General features: G+C 46.5%; 1 protein-coding gene across 1 annotated transcript; it reads left to right on the top strand.

Annotated features, from left to right (window-relative positions):
• The first annotated feature begins 1,647 nt into the window (after positions 1 to 1,647).
• GSDMB (gasdermin B) lies at positions 1,648 to 12,927 on the top strand. Its single transcript, XM_030294604.1, is given in 12 exon segments — positions 1,648 to 2,550; positions 5,401 to 5,538; positions 5,541 to 5,571; positions 7,203 to 7,245; positions 7,247 to 7,447; positions 7,907 to 7,991; positions 11,053 to 11,134; positions 11,136 to 11,198; positions 11,323 to 11,392; positions 11,394 to 11,464; positions 11,842 to 11,918; positions 12,356 to 12,927. Coding segments are annotated over 12 exon segments (1,236 nt in total). The 5' UTR covers positions 1,648 to 2,315; the 3' UTR covers positions 12,496 to 12,927.
• The last annotated feature ends 2,227 nt before the right edge of the window (positions 12,928 to 15,154 follow it).

Below are 15,154 nucleotides of genomic sequence, written 5' to 3'. Positions count from 1 at the left end.
GGAGGAGCAATACACCTCCCTGGGCCCAGTCCTGGGGGTGGGGGTGCCCTGGGAGCTTCCATGGACCTGCAGAAGTATAGTCAGGGTGAGGGGCTGGGGCACATCAACAACAACCAGCGTTCAAATCCTGCTCTGCCACTTACTAGACTTGTGGCCTTGCCAACTTACTTCTCTGAGCTTCAGTTTCTTCCTCTGTTGTAGAAGGATAATAGGCATTAGGGCTGTTGTAGGATTAGCACAACACCTGGTATAGTAAAATACTGAACACGTGATAACCACATTAGTATCATTACTGTCGTTAACTACCGCCATAATTTTCTTTAATGTTGTTTTGGAACTGAGGGATAAGGGGGCCAGGAGACGGGCCAGGCTCGCTCCGGTGGTTTATCTCTGAGGACTGAGGGGTGGGGGCCAGAGGCCTCTCTCTGGAGAAGGAGGTGGGTGGAGAGGACAGGTGGAGGCGTCTCCCTGAGAGGGCTGTGTGGGAGCATGTGTGGGGAGGAAGGCTGAGTCCTCCTTGCTGGCCAGCCTGTTCCCCACAGATGTTGGCTGCTTTAGCTCTCAGTCTTCAGCCTTGCCCACCGCAGCATGGCAGCATGGTAGCTGTTTCCAGCTCTATCGCTCTCTTCATACCCCTGACACGACCATAGCCGTTGCCTGCTGGCACTTGGATTGCATGGTCCAGTATGCCTCCTGCACCATTCTCTGGCCCCAAACTCACCTAGAATACATACCAGGTAAAGATTATCTATTTATTTTTCTATCTATCTATCTATCTATCTATCTATCTATCTATCTATCTTACCTATCTTACCTATCTTACCTATCCTACCTATCTTACCTATCTTACCTCTGGCCTTATCTGCCTCCAGCCCAGCCATAATGTGGCTTATCTAAAGGCCTGAGAGATGGGGCACCTAGCCCTAACCCAGCTTTCCAGTTCTTTCCGTTCCCTTCTTAGGGCTTCCTGAGACACGGTGGCCAGGACCTGTGCGGAGCTCTTACAGAGGGGATTCTCACAACCTCCATTCCTCGTGAGCAGCTGAGGTGAGTGGCCCCCAAGATAGGCCTGTGGGCCCTGGGCACTGCCTTTCCAGGCAGCCAGAAGAATTCCCAGGCTGAGACTGAGCTGAGAGCTGGCCACCATGATGGGGACAGGGAAGGAGAAGGGAGCATGGGTGAGCAGATGCCTGGGCCAGCCAGAAGGGACTTAGGGGAAGGTAGCCAGATGTAGGATAGGGAAGTGGAGACCAGAAGGCTTGTGAGGGGAGTCCTGGCCCCAGGAGGAAAACAGAGGAGCCTGAAGAAAGGGAAACATCTCAAGAGGAAGGAGTTGCAGAGTGATTGATGGAAGGGGAGAGGGAGAAGGATTTGGAGGTAAGAGTGCGGGAAGGGTCTAGTGTGGTGGGGACAAAGAGCTGCTGTTCAGTAGGAAAAGGGAAGGACCGGCTGTATCAGGTTGGATTTGGTAATGAGCCTATGGAGGGTTCTGCAGGGGAGCTTGGCGGGGGTGGGGGGGTGGGGTACAGGGGCCAACTGTAGACCAGGAGAGGGTGAAGGGGAAAGTGGGTGGGGGAGAGGCCCCAGGTAGAGTTTTGGGATTCATTTTATTTTTCCAAGAGTAAGGGGACCTTTCAGATGGTGACCAGTAACTGAGGAGACAGGACCTGGGGGTGGAGGGCTATCCAGGGCACCTACCCCCAAGCCACTCTTGCATTCCATCCTTTCTCTTTCGTTTTTTTCTGAGGCAGAGTTATCACTATCTCATTGGGAAATGGTTGGTAGGAGTACCCATCCCACTACCTTGCAGAACACAGCAAGGGAGGGAGGCCCAGGAGTCAGAGCCAAGGGAAGAAGTAATCATGGGGGTTGGTAATGTGAGGTCTGGCAGCCATGCCTCTTATCTTTTCCTGGGTCCTCTGTTCATCAACACTGTGGGGGTCTGGCTGGAAGATGGTGGGCCTGCCTTCCTACCCCTCAGGCCCTTCTGAGCAAAGGGGCAACTCTGCTGTGGGAGAAAACACACCTCACTCTTACTTTCCTTTTGGGATAAACACTGTTCCATCTTTCTTCCAGAAGGGTTCTATGAAGGGCAGAGGAGAATCTAGCATTCGTGATGGTTACCCTCCTTAGTGTATAGTGACCACCTCACATTCTAGAAACAGGGAAGTCAAATAATTCCAAGTCCTGATTGTTCTAGAACCTTTGGATCTTCATTGACCCCAGGCTGCCAAAGGGAGATTTAAAAACCTGAACCAATATCTCCCTTCCCCAAACTGAAACTGGCTTCTTTGTCTCCAGTTGGTCCAGGCACAATGTCCAGCCTATTTGAGGAAATCACGAGTTGTGGTCCAAGAGATGGAGCTGGAGGGGATATGATTGCTGTCAGAAGCATCCTTGACTCTGACAGATTTCACTGCTTCTCTTTGGTGAGTGGGAGGAGAAATTTCCGGAGATGCCAGTACCACAGGACAGACCTCACCCTAGAGGACATAGTGGAGAGAGAGGAGGGTGAAGTGCTGTTTGATAAGCTGGATTCTGGGCTCCAAGGTCAGTACGAGGGGGTAAGAGATGGCCAGCCAGGAGACTTCACCCACTCCTGCTCTACCACACTGTCAACTCCCCATTGCCATCAACCACGTCAGCCAGTCAACAAAGAACTTGTATGTACTAGAATTTGTTTGCATATGTCCACACACCTCAGTTTAAGAAATGCACAAAAGATGTTAACTGGAATTTAAATGAAAACTTGAAAAAAAAAATGCACAGAAGAGCTGCATGGGGAGAAAGAACAGGGTAAGTGAAAATTTATTTTTATTGAAAATTATTCCTAAATTGTCTTCCTTTCCCATGTTTTCTTTTTGTAAATAATTCACTTTTAAGTTAGCTAAGGTCTTTTGATGTGTTTGTATGTTTATCATTTAGATGGATAAATAAACGGAGGCAGTTTGCTTAGTGGTTAGGAAAGGACACAGGCCTAAGAGCTGAGGGCACCTCGTTTCTAAGCCTGGCTCTGCCACTCACCGGCTGGGTGGCCTCTGGACAAGTTGCCTTCTCTCTCTCTAAGTCTGTTTCCTCAGCTGTCAACTTGACAAGAATGTTACAAGACTCAAATGATATAAATTAGGTCATTTATGACAATGGTTCTGCAGAAGGAGCATTCAAAGTTCAGCCCTATCATTCTGCTGGCGGCTGTTATCCCTCGTGTCCCTTGGAGATCAGACTGGATGGGTGAGCAGAACTCCCTAAAGGCTTGAGGGATTTCTAGAGGAGTCTATTCCATTCCCCTGCCTCCAAACTCAGACTTTTGGGTTGCAGAAGCACCAGGGTAAATGTTGCTGAACCCTCACCTGGAGACTTATTTCAGTGTCTCAGACCTCAGGGTAAGGACTTTTATAGCTCAGACATCTTTGCTACAGCCCATCTGGATCTCATTAAGAAAAGAATGCAAACAGTACCACTGTATAGTTTTAGAGCACCTGCTATGTGCCAGGCATAGCCGTTATGTGACCAAGAGCAGCGTCCAGATTACTTGGGCCTTTCCACAAGTGGTTTCATTAAGTGAGCCAGGGGCTTCAGGAAAATTTCAGATGATCATTTTTCAAAGACTGAGTCAATTCTCTGAAAAGTAAATTGCTAAGAGCCAATTTACTAAAAGCTAGTCTCCAAAAACCAGTTTGCCAGATGACCGGTTCACTGAAAACAGAAAAAAACTTTAGACTAGGACTAGGGTGTTTTGCCATGATATTACTCCCCAGGGACAGGGGGAAAAGCGTTAAGTACAGAAAAAAAAATTGACAAGTTAACTTCCTTTAAGGGAAAGTCTGTCTGTTTGCATAAACAAATCAGGGACAGAGGTGAAACCAAACTTTGAAAAAAATCCTTAAGAATGAAGTGGATGGGTAATTTGAATTGATTTTTAGCAACTTGGCCTGCTTCCTTCTCAAATTGATTATTTTTTAATTATATGGTGCTGATGATGTGGTTAAGGTGGCATAGGTTTTTGTTTTGTTTTGTTTTGTTTTCCATTAACTAAAGTCTATATACTTTATTCTGATTATCTTGGTTCTTACCTAATATCCTTTCTCTGTTCCAAGATCTCATTCAGGATACCACATTACCTTTAGTTGTTGTATCTCCTGAGGCTTCTCTTGGCTCTGACAGTTTCTCAGACTTTCCTTATTTTTGATGATCTTGACAGTTTTGACCAGTACTGGTCAGGCATATTATAGGATGCTTGTCTATTGGCATTTGCTTGACTTTTTTTCCTCATGGTTAGACTGAAGTAACGGGTTTTGGAGAGGAAGACCATCGAGGTAAGGTACTATTCTCACTGCATCATATCAAGGGTATGTGCTATCAACATGACTTATCACTGTTAATGTTGACCTTGGTCACCTGACTGAGGTGGTGTTTGTCAAGTTTCTCTACTGTAAAGTTAGCATGCCCCTTCCCCCCCCCCCATATATTACATTGTTTTTGTGCTTAAGGCTTGATTTTTCTTTTGTCCTGGATAAAGTACATGTACACTTTTACATTGCTCAAGAAACAAATGGATCCTAGAATATTAGTGTAACCCATACAGGACTGATTTGAGGCACCATTTCCGGTTCTGTCACGTTTCCGTCAGTTACAAAATGTGTTTGTCTCTGGAGAGCCAGCCCTGCCCGACCCCCTAAACCTGGCTGTATGAGTTCCTCCTCGTCTGTAGGTTCACATTTGGGAGGTCTGAGAGAAAGGCAGTCAGCTGGCAGCATCTCCACACATGCTCCGCTAACCCCGGCACAGCAGCTGACTCGGAATCAAGGCCCTTATGAAAGTGGCTGATCAGTCTGGGCAGAGTCCACACGGATAGGCGGTGGTCCAGGATTGCTTCACTTTACACCTGCGTGGTTCATACAAACACCGGAGACTGAAGTCTGCTTAATTTTTATTTCTCAATTGGCAAGAGCTCCTAATTCTTTAGCTTTACTTTTCCTTGGCTCATTTCAGCCTCTCAGATAGTTAAATAGGACTAGCTCACATTTATTGAGCATTTAGTATGTGTGCAAGGCATTTTGCTAAGTGCCTAACTGCATTTTTTATTTAATTTCTTCAAGCACAGGAAGTAGGTACTATCAATATTCTCCTTCCATGAATAAAGAAACAGATTCAAAGAGGTTAAGTGACTTATCTAAGGTCATTTGGTAAGAAGGTGGCAGAATAGGTGCAAACCTGGGATTATGTGACCCTTGTGGTGACTCCTGATGAGCACAGCATTTCCTGGGAGCCACAGCTGGAGGATCTCTGCAGAAGGGAAGGGGATTGTAGAGGGGGAGCCCAGGATGGGGCTGCTCCGGGGAGAATTTTCTGCAGAGAGATCTTTTGGGTCAGCCTCAGTATGACCTTTACCCTTTCCAGGCCAAAAGGCTGAGTTCCAAGTTCTGGATGTGGTAGACTCAAAAGGAATGTTGATAGTGAAATTATCCAAAGAAATAATAATTGCAGGGACCTTCCACAGATCCCACAAGCAGAGAATCAAGACATTGGAGACCTGGATACCCAGCAGTATCTGGATTCCCTTGAGAACAGGTGAGGCTGGAGATGGGCAGCAGTGGGGAGTGAGAGGGGGAGATGCCCCTTTTGAGCACCAAGAGCATCTGAGATGGAGGTGCCCCGGCCAGTGCAGTCCCTCACGCCCAATTCCCGGCACTTCCCAAGCCCGTTCCTTACTCAGGCGTGGCCTCCTCTTCCCCCTTCGGAAAGCCTTCTCATTCTTCATGCATCAGCCTCCAGGAAACCCTCCAACACCCCCAGCTCACTTGCTTCCCTGCTACCCTCCAGGGTGATTGATTCTTCTGGCTTGGACCCAAACCTGCTGGTTTCAAGAGGCCACTTTCTGCTCTCCTATGAGTTGCCAAAATCTGTGTTTTGTGCTGTTTTGCTCTGCCTTGTGGCAAGCCATGCCCCTGTTCCTCAGTGGACTGGGAATAGCTTGTGACCGCAACAGCTTTTACTAACCTCTCTGTGTTTATCCACAGCACACAGTAGGCGCTCACTAAGAGAGTCAAAGTGAAGCACAATGAAATCACAGCACCCCTGTAGAACATTTCCTGCACAGAAAGTGCCACAACTCCACCCCATCAGGGAGGCACTAACCAACTACCACAGAGTTTCTGATGGTTGAGGGCATGGTGCTTCCAAGGGACTTACAGGGACATCACCAGCTTTCTCCCTCAGTGGGCATTTTATTGTTGGTGTGGGTGTTTTCTCCCCTAGCTGAAATCGTTGGAGAGTGTGGAGCAGCTTAGTGGAGGGGACTCAACCTTTCTCCTGGCCTAGCCCTCCTTGAGTGAAATGCCTTTTGTTTTTCCTTTTTAGCTAAAAAGTGAAAGGCTTCCACTGAAATTTTACTGGTCCTTTGAACTACCCCTCCCTACCACAGTGTTGCTGGGGAGGGGTCTTTGGAGTTTTTCAAAGGGAGCTCAATTTTTTCTAGAATGCCTGTTGTTTCTAGTATGAGGCCCTGTGGTGTGTGCATATAGAGTGGGGTTGGGGAGGGTATTAGATAGGTAGAGGGAGGTCAGCAGAGGCAAGGATGTAGGTCTTCCTTGAGGGTTGTTTGCAAATACCAGAAGTTCCATCAGGCTATTTTTAGTCACAAAATACATTTCCTTATGGAATCAGAGATGCCTTCTGGAGCCCAAGGCTGTGGACAATGTGGCCAGGTCCCAGGGACCAGTATGAGGAACTGGAACCCCAACTCCCGAGAACTGGGTGTGATGATCTGGGAAGATGCCTGTCTCAGTGCCATGGGAAGGGCTCATGCTTTGGACTCCTACCGACTAGGATTTGAATTTCAACTCTACACTCATTAGCTGTGTGACCTTGGACCATTCACAACCTGTCTCTAGGCCTTAGTTTCCTCATGAAAATGGGTGCAATTCTGCCTACACCATAAGTTTGTGGTGAGGGGTGAAATGAAATGCCATGTGAAGTATCTCATGGTGCTGGCACATTGTAGCCTTCCACAGATGCTAGTGAGTTCTCTTCCCACTTCCCACTTCCTTGCTCCCACAGTGGGTAAAGTGACTACGATGGGGTGCCATGTTCTTTGGTTTTCCAGCCCCAGAGACCCTTCATCTCAAATAGGAACTAGCTGATGGAGAGGGAGAAATGTCACTCCTGGGAGCCTGAGCTCTATTCCCCTCTATTCCCTCCAGTGAGTTGAAGAGAAAACTACCTACTTTGTTGCAATCAATCTGGAGAAATGAGAGCAGACCTCTATCTGGTGACAGAGACTCTGGAGACAGCAAGGAAGGAAACCCTGAAAACTGAATGGCAGTGTATGTTGCGGAGCTGGATGGGAGGCAGGGTCTGTGAGAGAACCAGCCTTGGCCCACCCATGGTAAGTCAGGGAGATACCAGCCCAGATGTCAGGCTCTTCAGCTCTCCTTCCAGACCTCCCTGAGCAGTCTCAACTGCTTCCTGGCCTTCTTATGACTTCTCATCTTGCCCCAAAAAAGTGCCTGTGGCATTGCTAAGTCCTTCCCGTCACTCTCTAGTAATGCCCTGTTTTTATTTGCTTCTTAGCATTTCTCGTGGTTCATAATTACATGGGGATTTTTTGCTTATTCACTGTCTGCCTCCCTTTCCAAGATACAGGAGGGCAAGAGCCACAGTGCCTGGAATAAAAAGGTCCTCAATAAACATTTATTGACTCAACAGTGAAAGCAACATGAGTTTGGGGGTCAGATGTGGGTTCTTATTTCAGCTCTGCTACTGGTTTAGCTGTGAAACTGGCTTACCTACTGATCCTCTTTGAGCCTCAGTTCTCTCATCTGTAAAATGGGGATTGTTTGGGAGATCAAGCAAGGTAACTATGTAAAGCACCTAGGGATTAACCAACGTGAACTCCTTTTCCTAGCACCAAAGGTCAGTAACCAACCCCCTAAAGCAGGTCCTGAGCTATTGAGTAAAGCAGCTCATCTTTCCCAACATGGAGAGAATGAGTAAGCAAGGTCTGATGGGGGCAGACTGAGTGCAGGTAGGTTCAGCTAGACTCATTGTCAGCCTGGAGGGGCCCTGGTGAGCTCGAAGGTGGGGGGAAATTCCAAGGAAGGGGTGGAGGGTTCAGGGCTGGGAAGAAGGACTGAAGCTCCTTGTGCAGACACCCAGGTTTTGCCCCATCATAACGCTAATCCTTCCCTAGCTAGAGGTGTTAAGTCTTATCTCTTTCTGAGCTTGTTTTTTTTTTGTTTTGTTTTGTTTTGTTTTGTTTTGTTTTGGTGAGGGGCAGGGTATGAGAATGGGGAAAGATATGAAAGAGGAACTTATAGAGAAAGAACTTGTCTTTCTGATAACTGGTTTTCTCACTCTCTCTGGCACTAGCCATTTGTTTCTTGGGTAACACAAAATCCTTTCCAGAAAGAGAATGGCTTTTAGGCCTTCTGTTCATCATTCCAAAAAGGGCAAGGATAGTATTTTTTACTTTTTTTTTTTTTTTTAATTTTTTTTTTTCAACATTTTTATTTATTTTTGGGACAGAGAGAGACAGAGCGTGAATGGGGGAGGGGCACAGAGAGAGGGAGACACAGAATCGGAAACAGGCTCCAGGCTCTGAGCCATCAGCCCAGAGCCTGACGCGGGGCTCGAACTCACGGACCGCGAGATCGTGACCTGGCTGAAGTCGGACGCTTAACCGACTGCGCCACCCAGGCGCCCCAGGATAGTATTTTTTAAAAGAAGGTAACAAATGGCCCAGAATTATAGGGTTATCAGGGTTGAGAATGGAATAGGATGCACCCAGGGGTAGGGACCATGGTGTGAGCAGGAAAACATCCTGCCTATTGGAGAAGCAGATTGGATTGCATATTGGCCTAGGGTTTCCAGACTCTGACAACTTTGGCCTGCTTTGTGCAGGTTGGTGTGCTGGATCCTGGGGTCCCAGCCCTTACTGAAACCTGGGAAGCATAATTGCATTGCATGTCCAGTTCTCACATGGTAGCACTGGCTGTGAAAGGAGCACTGGAACTAGGAGTAGGAGGGTCTCAGGGTCTAGTGGCTCTGCCACTCACTGGCTCTGTAGCCTCTGGAGCCATGGTTATCCTGATGTTAGCATGACTAGAAGATCCCTGTGATTCTGAACGTTGCTTCCTCTGGAATTTCATAGTCTGCCTCTGGGTCCCAGAAAGGTTGTACTGCCTAAGAAGACTTGGGAAGGGATAGAAAGAGGTCTAGATGTGGTAGAAAATCCAGAAGCTCCCAGAAGTTGTAGAAGTGGGTTTTTCAACCCTGGCAAGGTCTTGCTAGCTCAAGAGTGAATCTCTGTCATGTAAAGTGCTACACCTGGGTGGCTCAGTTGGCTAAGCGTCCAACTTTGGCTCAGGTCACAATCTCACAGCCCGTGGGTTTGAGCCCTGCATTGGGTTCTGTGCTGAGAGCTCAGAGCCTGGAGCCTGCTTCGAATTCTGTGTCTCCCTCTCTCTCTGCCCCTCCCCTGCTTGCGCTCTCTTTCTCTCAAAAATAAGCATTAAAAAAAACAAAGTGCGGGGCGCCTGGGTGGCGCAGTCGGTTAAGCGTCCGACTTCAGCCAGGTCACGATCTCGCGGTCCGTGAGTTCGAGCTCCGCGTCGGGCTCTGGGCTGATGGCTCAGAGCCTGGAGCCTGTTTCCGATTCTGTGTCTCCCTCTCTCTCTGCCCCTCCCCCATTCATGCTCTCTCTCTGTCCCAAAAATAAACGTTAAAAAAAAAAAAATTAAAAAAAAAAAAACAAAAAAAAAAAAAAAAAAAAAAAAGTGCCATAACAGGGCCATCTGGGTGGCTCAGTTGGTTAAACATCTGACTCTTAATTTTGGTTCAGGTCATGATTTCATGGTTTGTGAGACTGAGCTCTGTGTTGGGCTCTGTGCTGAGTGTGTGGCATGCTTGGGATTCTCTTTCTCCCTCTCTCTGCCTCTCCCCCTGCTCACACGTGCTCTCTCTCAAATAATTAATTAATTAATTAATTAAACAAACAAACTGCCATAACAGAGGAGGCGGGAGGTAGATTCCAATCCCTGCTCTGACCCACATTTGCTGAGTGACTGAGGACCTGTTGTACCCTCTCTGGGGTTCCGTTTCTTCTTCACTTATCTAGGCATAATCCTATGGTTGTCTGTATCTGAGGATGTAGGAAGGTGTTTGCGTATATAGTGCTTTGTCATTTACATGAAATGATAAGGATACAGTCTCCCTGGCATGAGCAGTGAGGACTCAGAGTCCAGGAATGAAAACTCCCACCATTGGGAAGAGAATGTCCAGAGAGGGCTGGAGGTGACCTGAAGACTTTCTGAAATTATTCTTCCCTTCTTTTCAGAGGAAGATGGTTCATCTTGCTTAAGTAAAGATTGGAGCTAGCTGTGTTCAGTGTAGCTGCACACTCACCCTTGAGCCTCCTGGCTTCAAGGACTTCAGCTCAGGTGGGAGAGCCTAGTATATGTGTATGGTGGAGGAGTTGGGGAGAGAAGGGTAGGGCAGTGCCCAAAGCAGTCTTCAACTTTAGTCTGGAGGTTGCATCTGTCTCCTTAAACACAGTGGTTCTCATTGATTATATGTAGACATCACCTGGGGGAACTTTAAAACTAGTGATGCCTGAGTCCCACCTCCAGAAATTCTGATTTAAGTTATCTGGGGATGTGGCCTGGGCATCAGGATTTTTAATCACTCCCCAGGTAATTCTCATGCACAAAGTTGAGAACCACTGCTCTAACTTTGTCTAAATCCTCACTACTACTAGCGTGGTCCAGAGACTGCACTTTGAATGGCAAGGACTAAGTAAGTTTTGATTTATTGGAGGTGGAAAAGAATTTGGGATTGGTACTCAACTGGGGTTGAGCTGGGAAGGTGAAGGTGAGGTTGGCAGGAGGCAATGATGATGGGTATCTGGGAAGAAGGGTGCTTTACTTTAACTGGAAAAGATTAGAAGGGAAGCAGTAGAGAAGTGGTCTCATGAAGAATGGGGTCGACAGAGGCCTTGGTAATAATGGAGCTTGTTGGCTGGGTAGGTTGGGTTCTTAACTGCTGCCTCTACAGGGAAATCCTTGAGTTTGGAGGACTTCAGAAACATGAAGGAGAAGGTGCAGGACATGCTGAGAGGCCTCTAGGATCTGACTGACTGTGCTAAGCTGCCTCACTAAGCACCTCAACAAGGAGGGGCAGCGACAGAATCTAGAACAAAGAGTAAGGGACCCAGGAAAGAATTGGAGCAGAGAGAGGGAGGAACCAGCAGGAAAGGCAGTTACCGTACTGAAGACAGTCTGCTACAGTGGGACTGGCACTCATCTCCCCCATCTCCTGGCCCTCGGTGTCTGAGGCCCTGATCTCTGGTGACCTGGAGGGTCCAGCAGATCCTCTTGTAAGTAGCCTTTTTAATGCTTTTTAATGCTGCTGGGATCTTGGTAGAAACACATACAGAATCTATTCTGAATGTCCTGGATGCCTTGATTGGTGAGGAGGGATTTGGAAGTATGCTGGTGTGGAGGAAATGTGGAGCAAAGGGGTCTGTGGGGGTTCAAATCCTGGGAGGAAGGTGACATACATTGCCTTTTACATTTCATGAAGGATAGACTTTCACACTTTAGGAACTAGTCATTTTCCCCAGGCCAGGGGTTGGGGGATGCCTCCTCTACCCGCCTGGCAAGTCTGACCTCCTGCAAGCTAAGAGGGAAGAAAGATTCACCACAAGAGCCCATTTGGAATAACTCTCATCTATCATTGCTAGGGGCTCTCTGGAACCTCCTTCTGATGTTTGTCCCAGGTCTGATGAAATACTGAAGCCCTGTCCCTCTCTGCCAGCAACCCTCTTGACCCTCTTTTTTGCCCCGAGATATCTTAGGAGCAGCATCTTGTGGCTGAGGCCCTGGAAAAGGGGATCCTGTCCCTGTTGAAAGACCAGATAAGACACCCTGGACTGAGGGCTAGGGTCATAGTAGAAGTGAATGCCTGTGTTCTCAAGGGACTCAGAAGTCCCAGGGTACAGTCCTTCCTACTTCGTAGTTCTCTGTCAGTTTACATCCATTCAGCTGGTTTGTGGCAATTCCCTGGAACACATGGTTTCCAGGACAACTCAGGCTTAATAGGCTCTGTTGCTAGCCTATGGTAAGAGAGGGGGGTGGAAAACTGTTAGTCTCAGGATGGCAGTGCCAACGCTGATTAGCAGTGCCTGTCACTGTGTTGAGAAAGAATGAGGCTCTCCAGGCCCCGCAGGAAAAAGTGCCATTATGGATTATTACATCTGCCATGGCCCAGGATTAAGAAGTGTGGTGAAATATTTGCCATTTCTGGTATGTTTCCTTGTTCCTAGCTTTTATAGTCTGGTGTGTTTCCTTCTAGGTGGAGTCTGTCCTGGAGCAGAACTGGGGTGAGCAGCCCCACGATGTGGGCTGTGACCCTGATGCAAGATTTCTCTGTGCCCTCCGTGTTGCTGTCTCCGTCCTGCTGCAGCTGGGTGAGAAGCCTATCTTAGTGTCTTCCTAACTGTGTTAGCTCTTGAACCATCTGGATGCTCCCCTCCCGGACCGTCCTCTCCCCCTGCACCCCCAATCACTAGAACAATGTCTTTATAACAGACAGCTGACTTTTCTTTGATAGATCCCATTCCCTTCATGATAATGCCCCCAAATCAGCCTACATTATATGCATGGACTTTTCTAAGAGTGGCAGATTGATCATATTAATTTTCTCTCCTTGAAATCTCACTAAATAAAGTACTAGAAAAGATGTAAACCCACAATGATAAAGAGAACAAGGCAGCAGATAAGAGATTCTGACACATCTTTGGAAACTAGCAGGTTACTAAAGGAGTTTAAGCCGGGAGGTGTGGGCCTGAGATGTGCTGGAAGTGTAGGGGGAGACTGCTCTTCTCTCATCTTGAGGCTTTTCTCTTTAATATTTTTAAGACAAGGTAATTAAAAGTAAAAGAAATATATGCTTGTAAAGCATTTCAAATATTTCTCAAAGTTGAAGGTGATCTCCCCTCCTTTCTCTAATATAACCACTGTTAACATTTTGGGGTATGTTAAGAGTCTTCCTATGAAACAGTGTTTAAAATGGTAATTTAGGAGCTTATGGGTGGCTCATTCAGTTAAGTGTCCAACTCTTGATTTTGGTTCAGGTTGTGATCTCATGGTTTGTGGGTTCGAGCCCTACATCGGGCTCTGCACTGACAGTGTGGAGCCTGCTTGGGATTCTCTCTCTCCCTCTCTCTCTCTGCCCCTACCCCACTCATGGGCATGCTCCCTCTCTTAAAATAAATAAATAAACCTCAAAATATGGTAATTTAAACATGAAACTAGGATGATATAACAAATTTGTTTTCTATTTTTTGCACTAGAGTTGTTTTTTCTTTTAAATTTGTAAAAATATCATATGCAACAAGAATTCTTGTAGATGCTGTTGGGAGTGTAGATTGGTCAACCACTTTAGAAAACTGACATATCTACTAAACACAAGCCTATGAGCTGGCGACTCCACTTTCTAGGCACGTACCCAAGAGAAATGAGTGCATGTCTTCACCAAAAGACATACATTTACAAAAACATTAGCATAAGAACCCCAAGCTGAAAACTACTCAAATGTCCAATAACTTTAGGATGGATATGTATACTGTGCCATATTTATGCAATGAGAACAAATTACTGCTATACATAACAGTATGCATGACTTTCACAGACAATGCTGAGCAAATGAAGTCAGACACAAAAGAACATATTTATATTTGGGTCCTCTGAGAAGCAGGTGCCAAACTAGAATTAGACATGCCAAAGTCTTTTTAAGGGAAGAGCCTGTGAAGAATAAAGGGAGGGGAATGACAAGTCTTCAGTGCAGGTTTAAAACCTGTGAAGGGAGAGAAGGAGGGAAGAATCGAGTAGGAAGAGTCTCAGAATGCAGGGCAGTTTTGAGAGTCTCAGTCAAGTTGACTTCAGCAAAGGTTGTCTACTGGAGGAGCCCCCATCAGGCAGAAATGGCCAGGCTCTAGTATCCCTACCATGCTCAGCCTTTGGCTGGAAGCAGCCCAGGGGAGCTTGATCTCAGGAGGTAGATCTGCAGGGCAGCAGCTAGAGGTTGTTAGTCAACTCTGCTTCTTGAAGCAGGTTCTCCTAAAGAAAAATCTGAGTGGCATCCTCCATGGCCACCACAATACTGTATGATTCCATTTATATGAGGCTCAAGAGCAGGGAATGCTTAATCAATGGTTGTTGAACTCAAAATAGTGGTTATCTTAGTGGGAATAGTCTTAACTGGAAAGAGGCATGAGGGAATCTCCTGGGGTGCTGGAAATATATAAAGATTCATTGAGCTAACATTTAAGATCAGTATATTTCACTGTATTATTCATCAATAAAAAAAAAAAGTTGGGGCGCCTGGGTGGCTCAGTCGGTTAAGCGGCCATCTTCGGCTCAGGTCATGATTTCGCGGTCTGTGAGTTCGAGCCCCACATCGGGCTCTGTGCTGACAGCTCAGAGCCTGGAGCCTGTTTCAGATTCTGTGTCTCCCTCTCTCTGACCCTCCCCTGTTCATGCTCTGCCTCTCTCTGTCTCAAAAATAAATAAACATTAAAAAAAATTAAAAGAAAAAAGTTTTTTTTTTTTTTTTAAGTACATAGTGTATAATTCCATATAAATGAAGTGAAAACTGGATGATGGTGGTAGAAGTCCAAATAGTGGGAGCAGTATTGGATAGGAAGGGGCATGAAGGAATCTTCTGAGGCATTGGAAATATTTTATATCTTGATTGGGATAGTGTTTATGTGGATGTTTACCTGTGTAGACATTATTAAGCTATACATTTAAGATCTGGGCACTTTAAGTTTTTTTTTTTTTTTTAACTCCACTTTAAGTATTTTTTTTAACTACCATAAAAATTTTTATTTTAAAAACAATATATAGGGGCGCCTGGGTGGCGCAGTCGGTTAAGCGTCCGACTTCAGCCAGGTCACGATCTCGCGGTCCGTGAGTTCGAGCCCCGCGTCAGATTCTGGGCTGATGGCTCAGAGCCTGGAGCCTGTTTCCGATTCTGTGTCTCCCTCTCTCTCTGCCCCTCCCCCGTTCATGCTCTGTCTCTCTCTGTCCCAAAAATAAATAAACGTTGAAAAAAAAATAAAAAAAACAACAACAATATATACACATGAACATAC

This window comes from Lynx canadensis, chromosome E1 (genome assembly GCF_007474595.2).
Source record: "Lynx canadensis isolate LIC74 chromosome E1, mLynCan4.pri.v2, whole genome shotgun sequence".
Classification (NCBI taxonomy): Eukaryota; Metazoa; Chordata; class Mammalia; order Carnivora; family Felidae; genus Lynx; species Lynx canadensis.
Note: the sequence above shows the minus strand (reverse complement) of the source record. Positions and strands in the feature narration are given on the sequence as shown.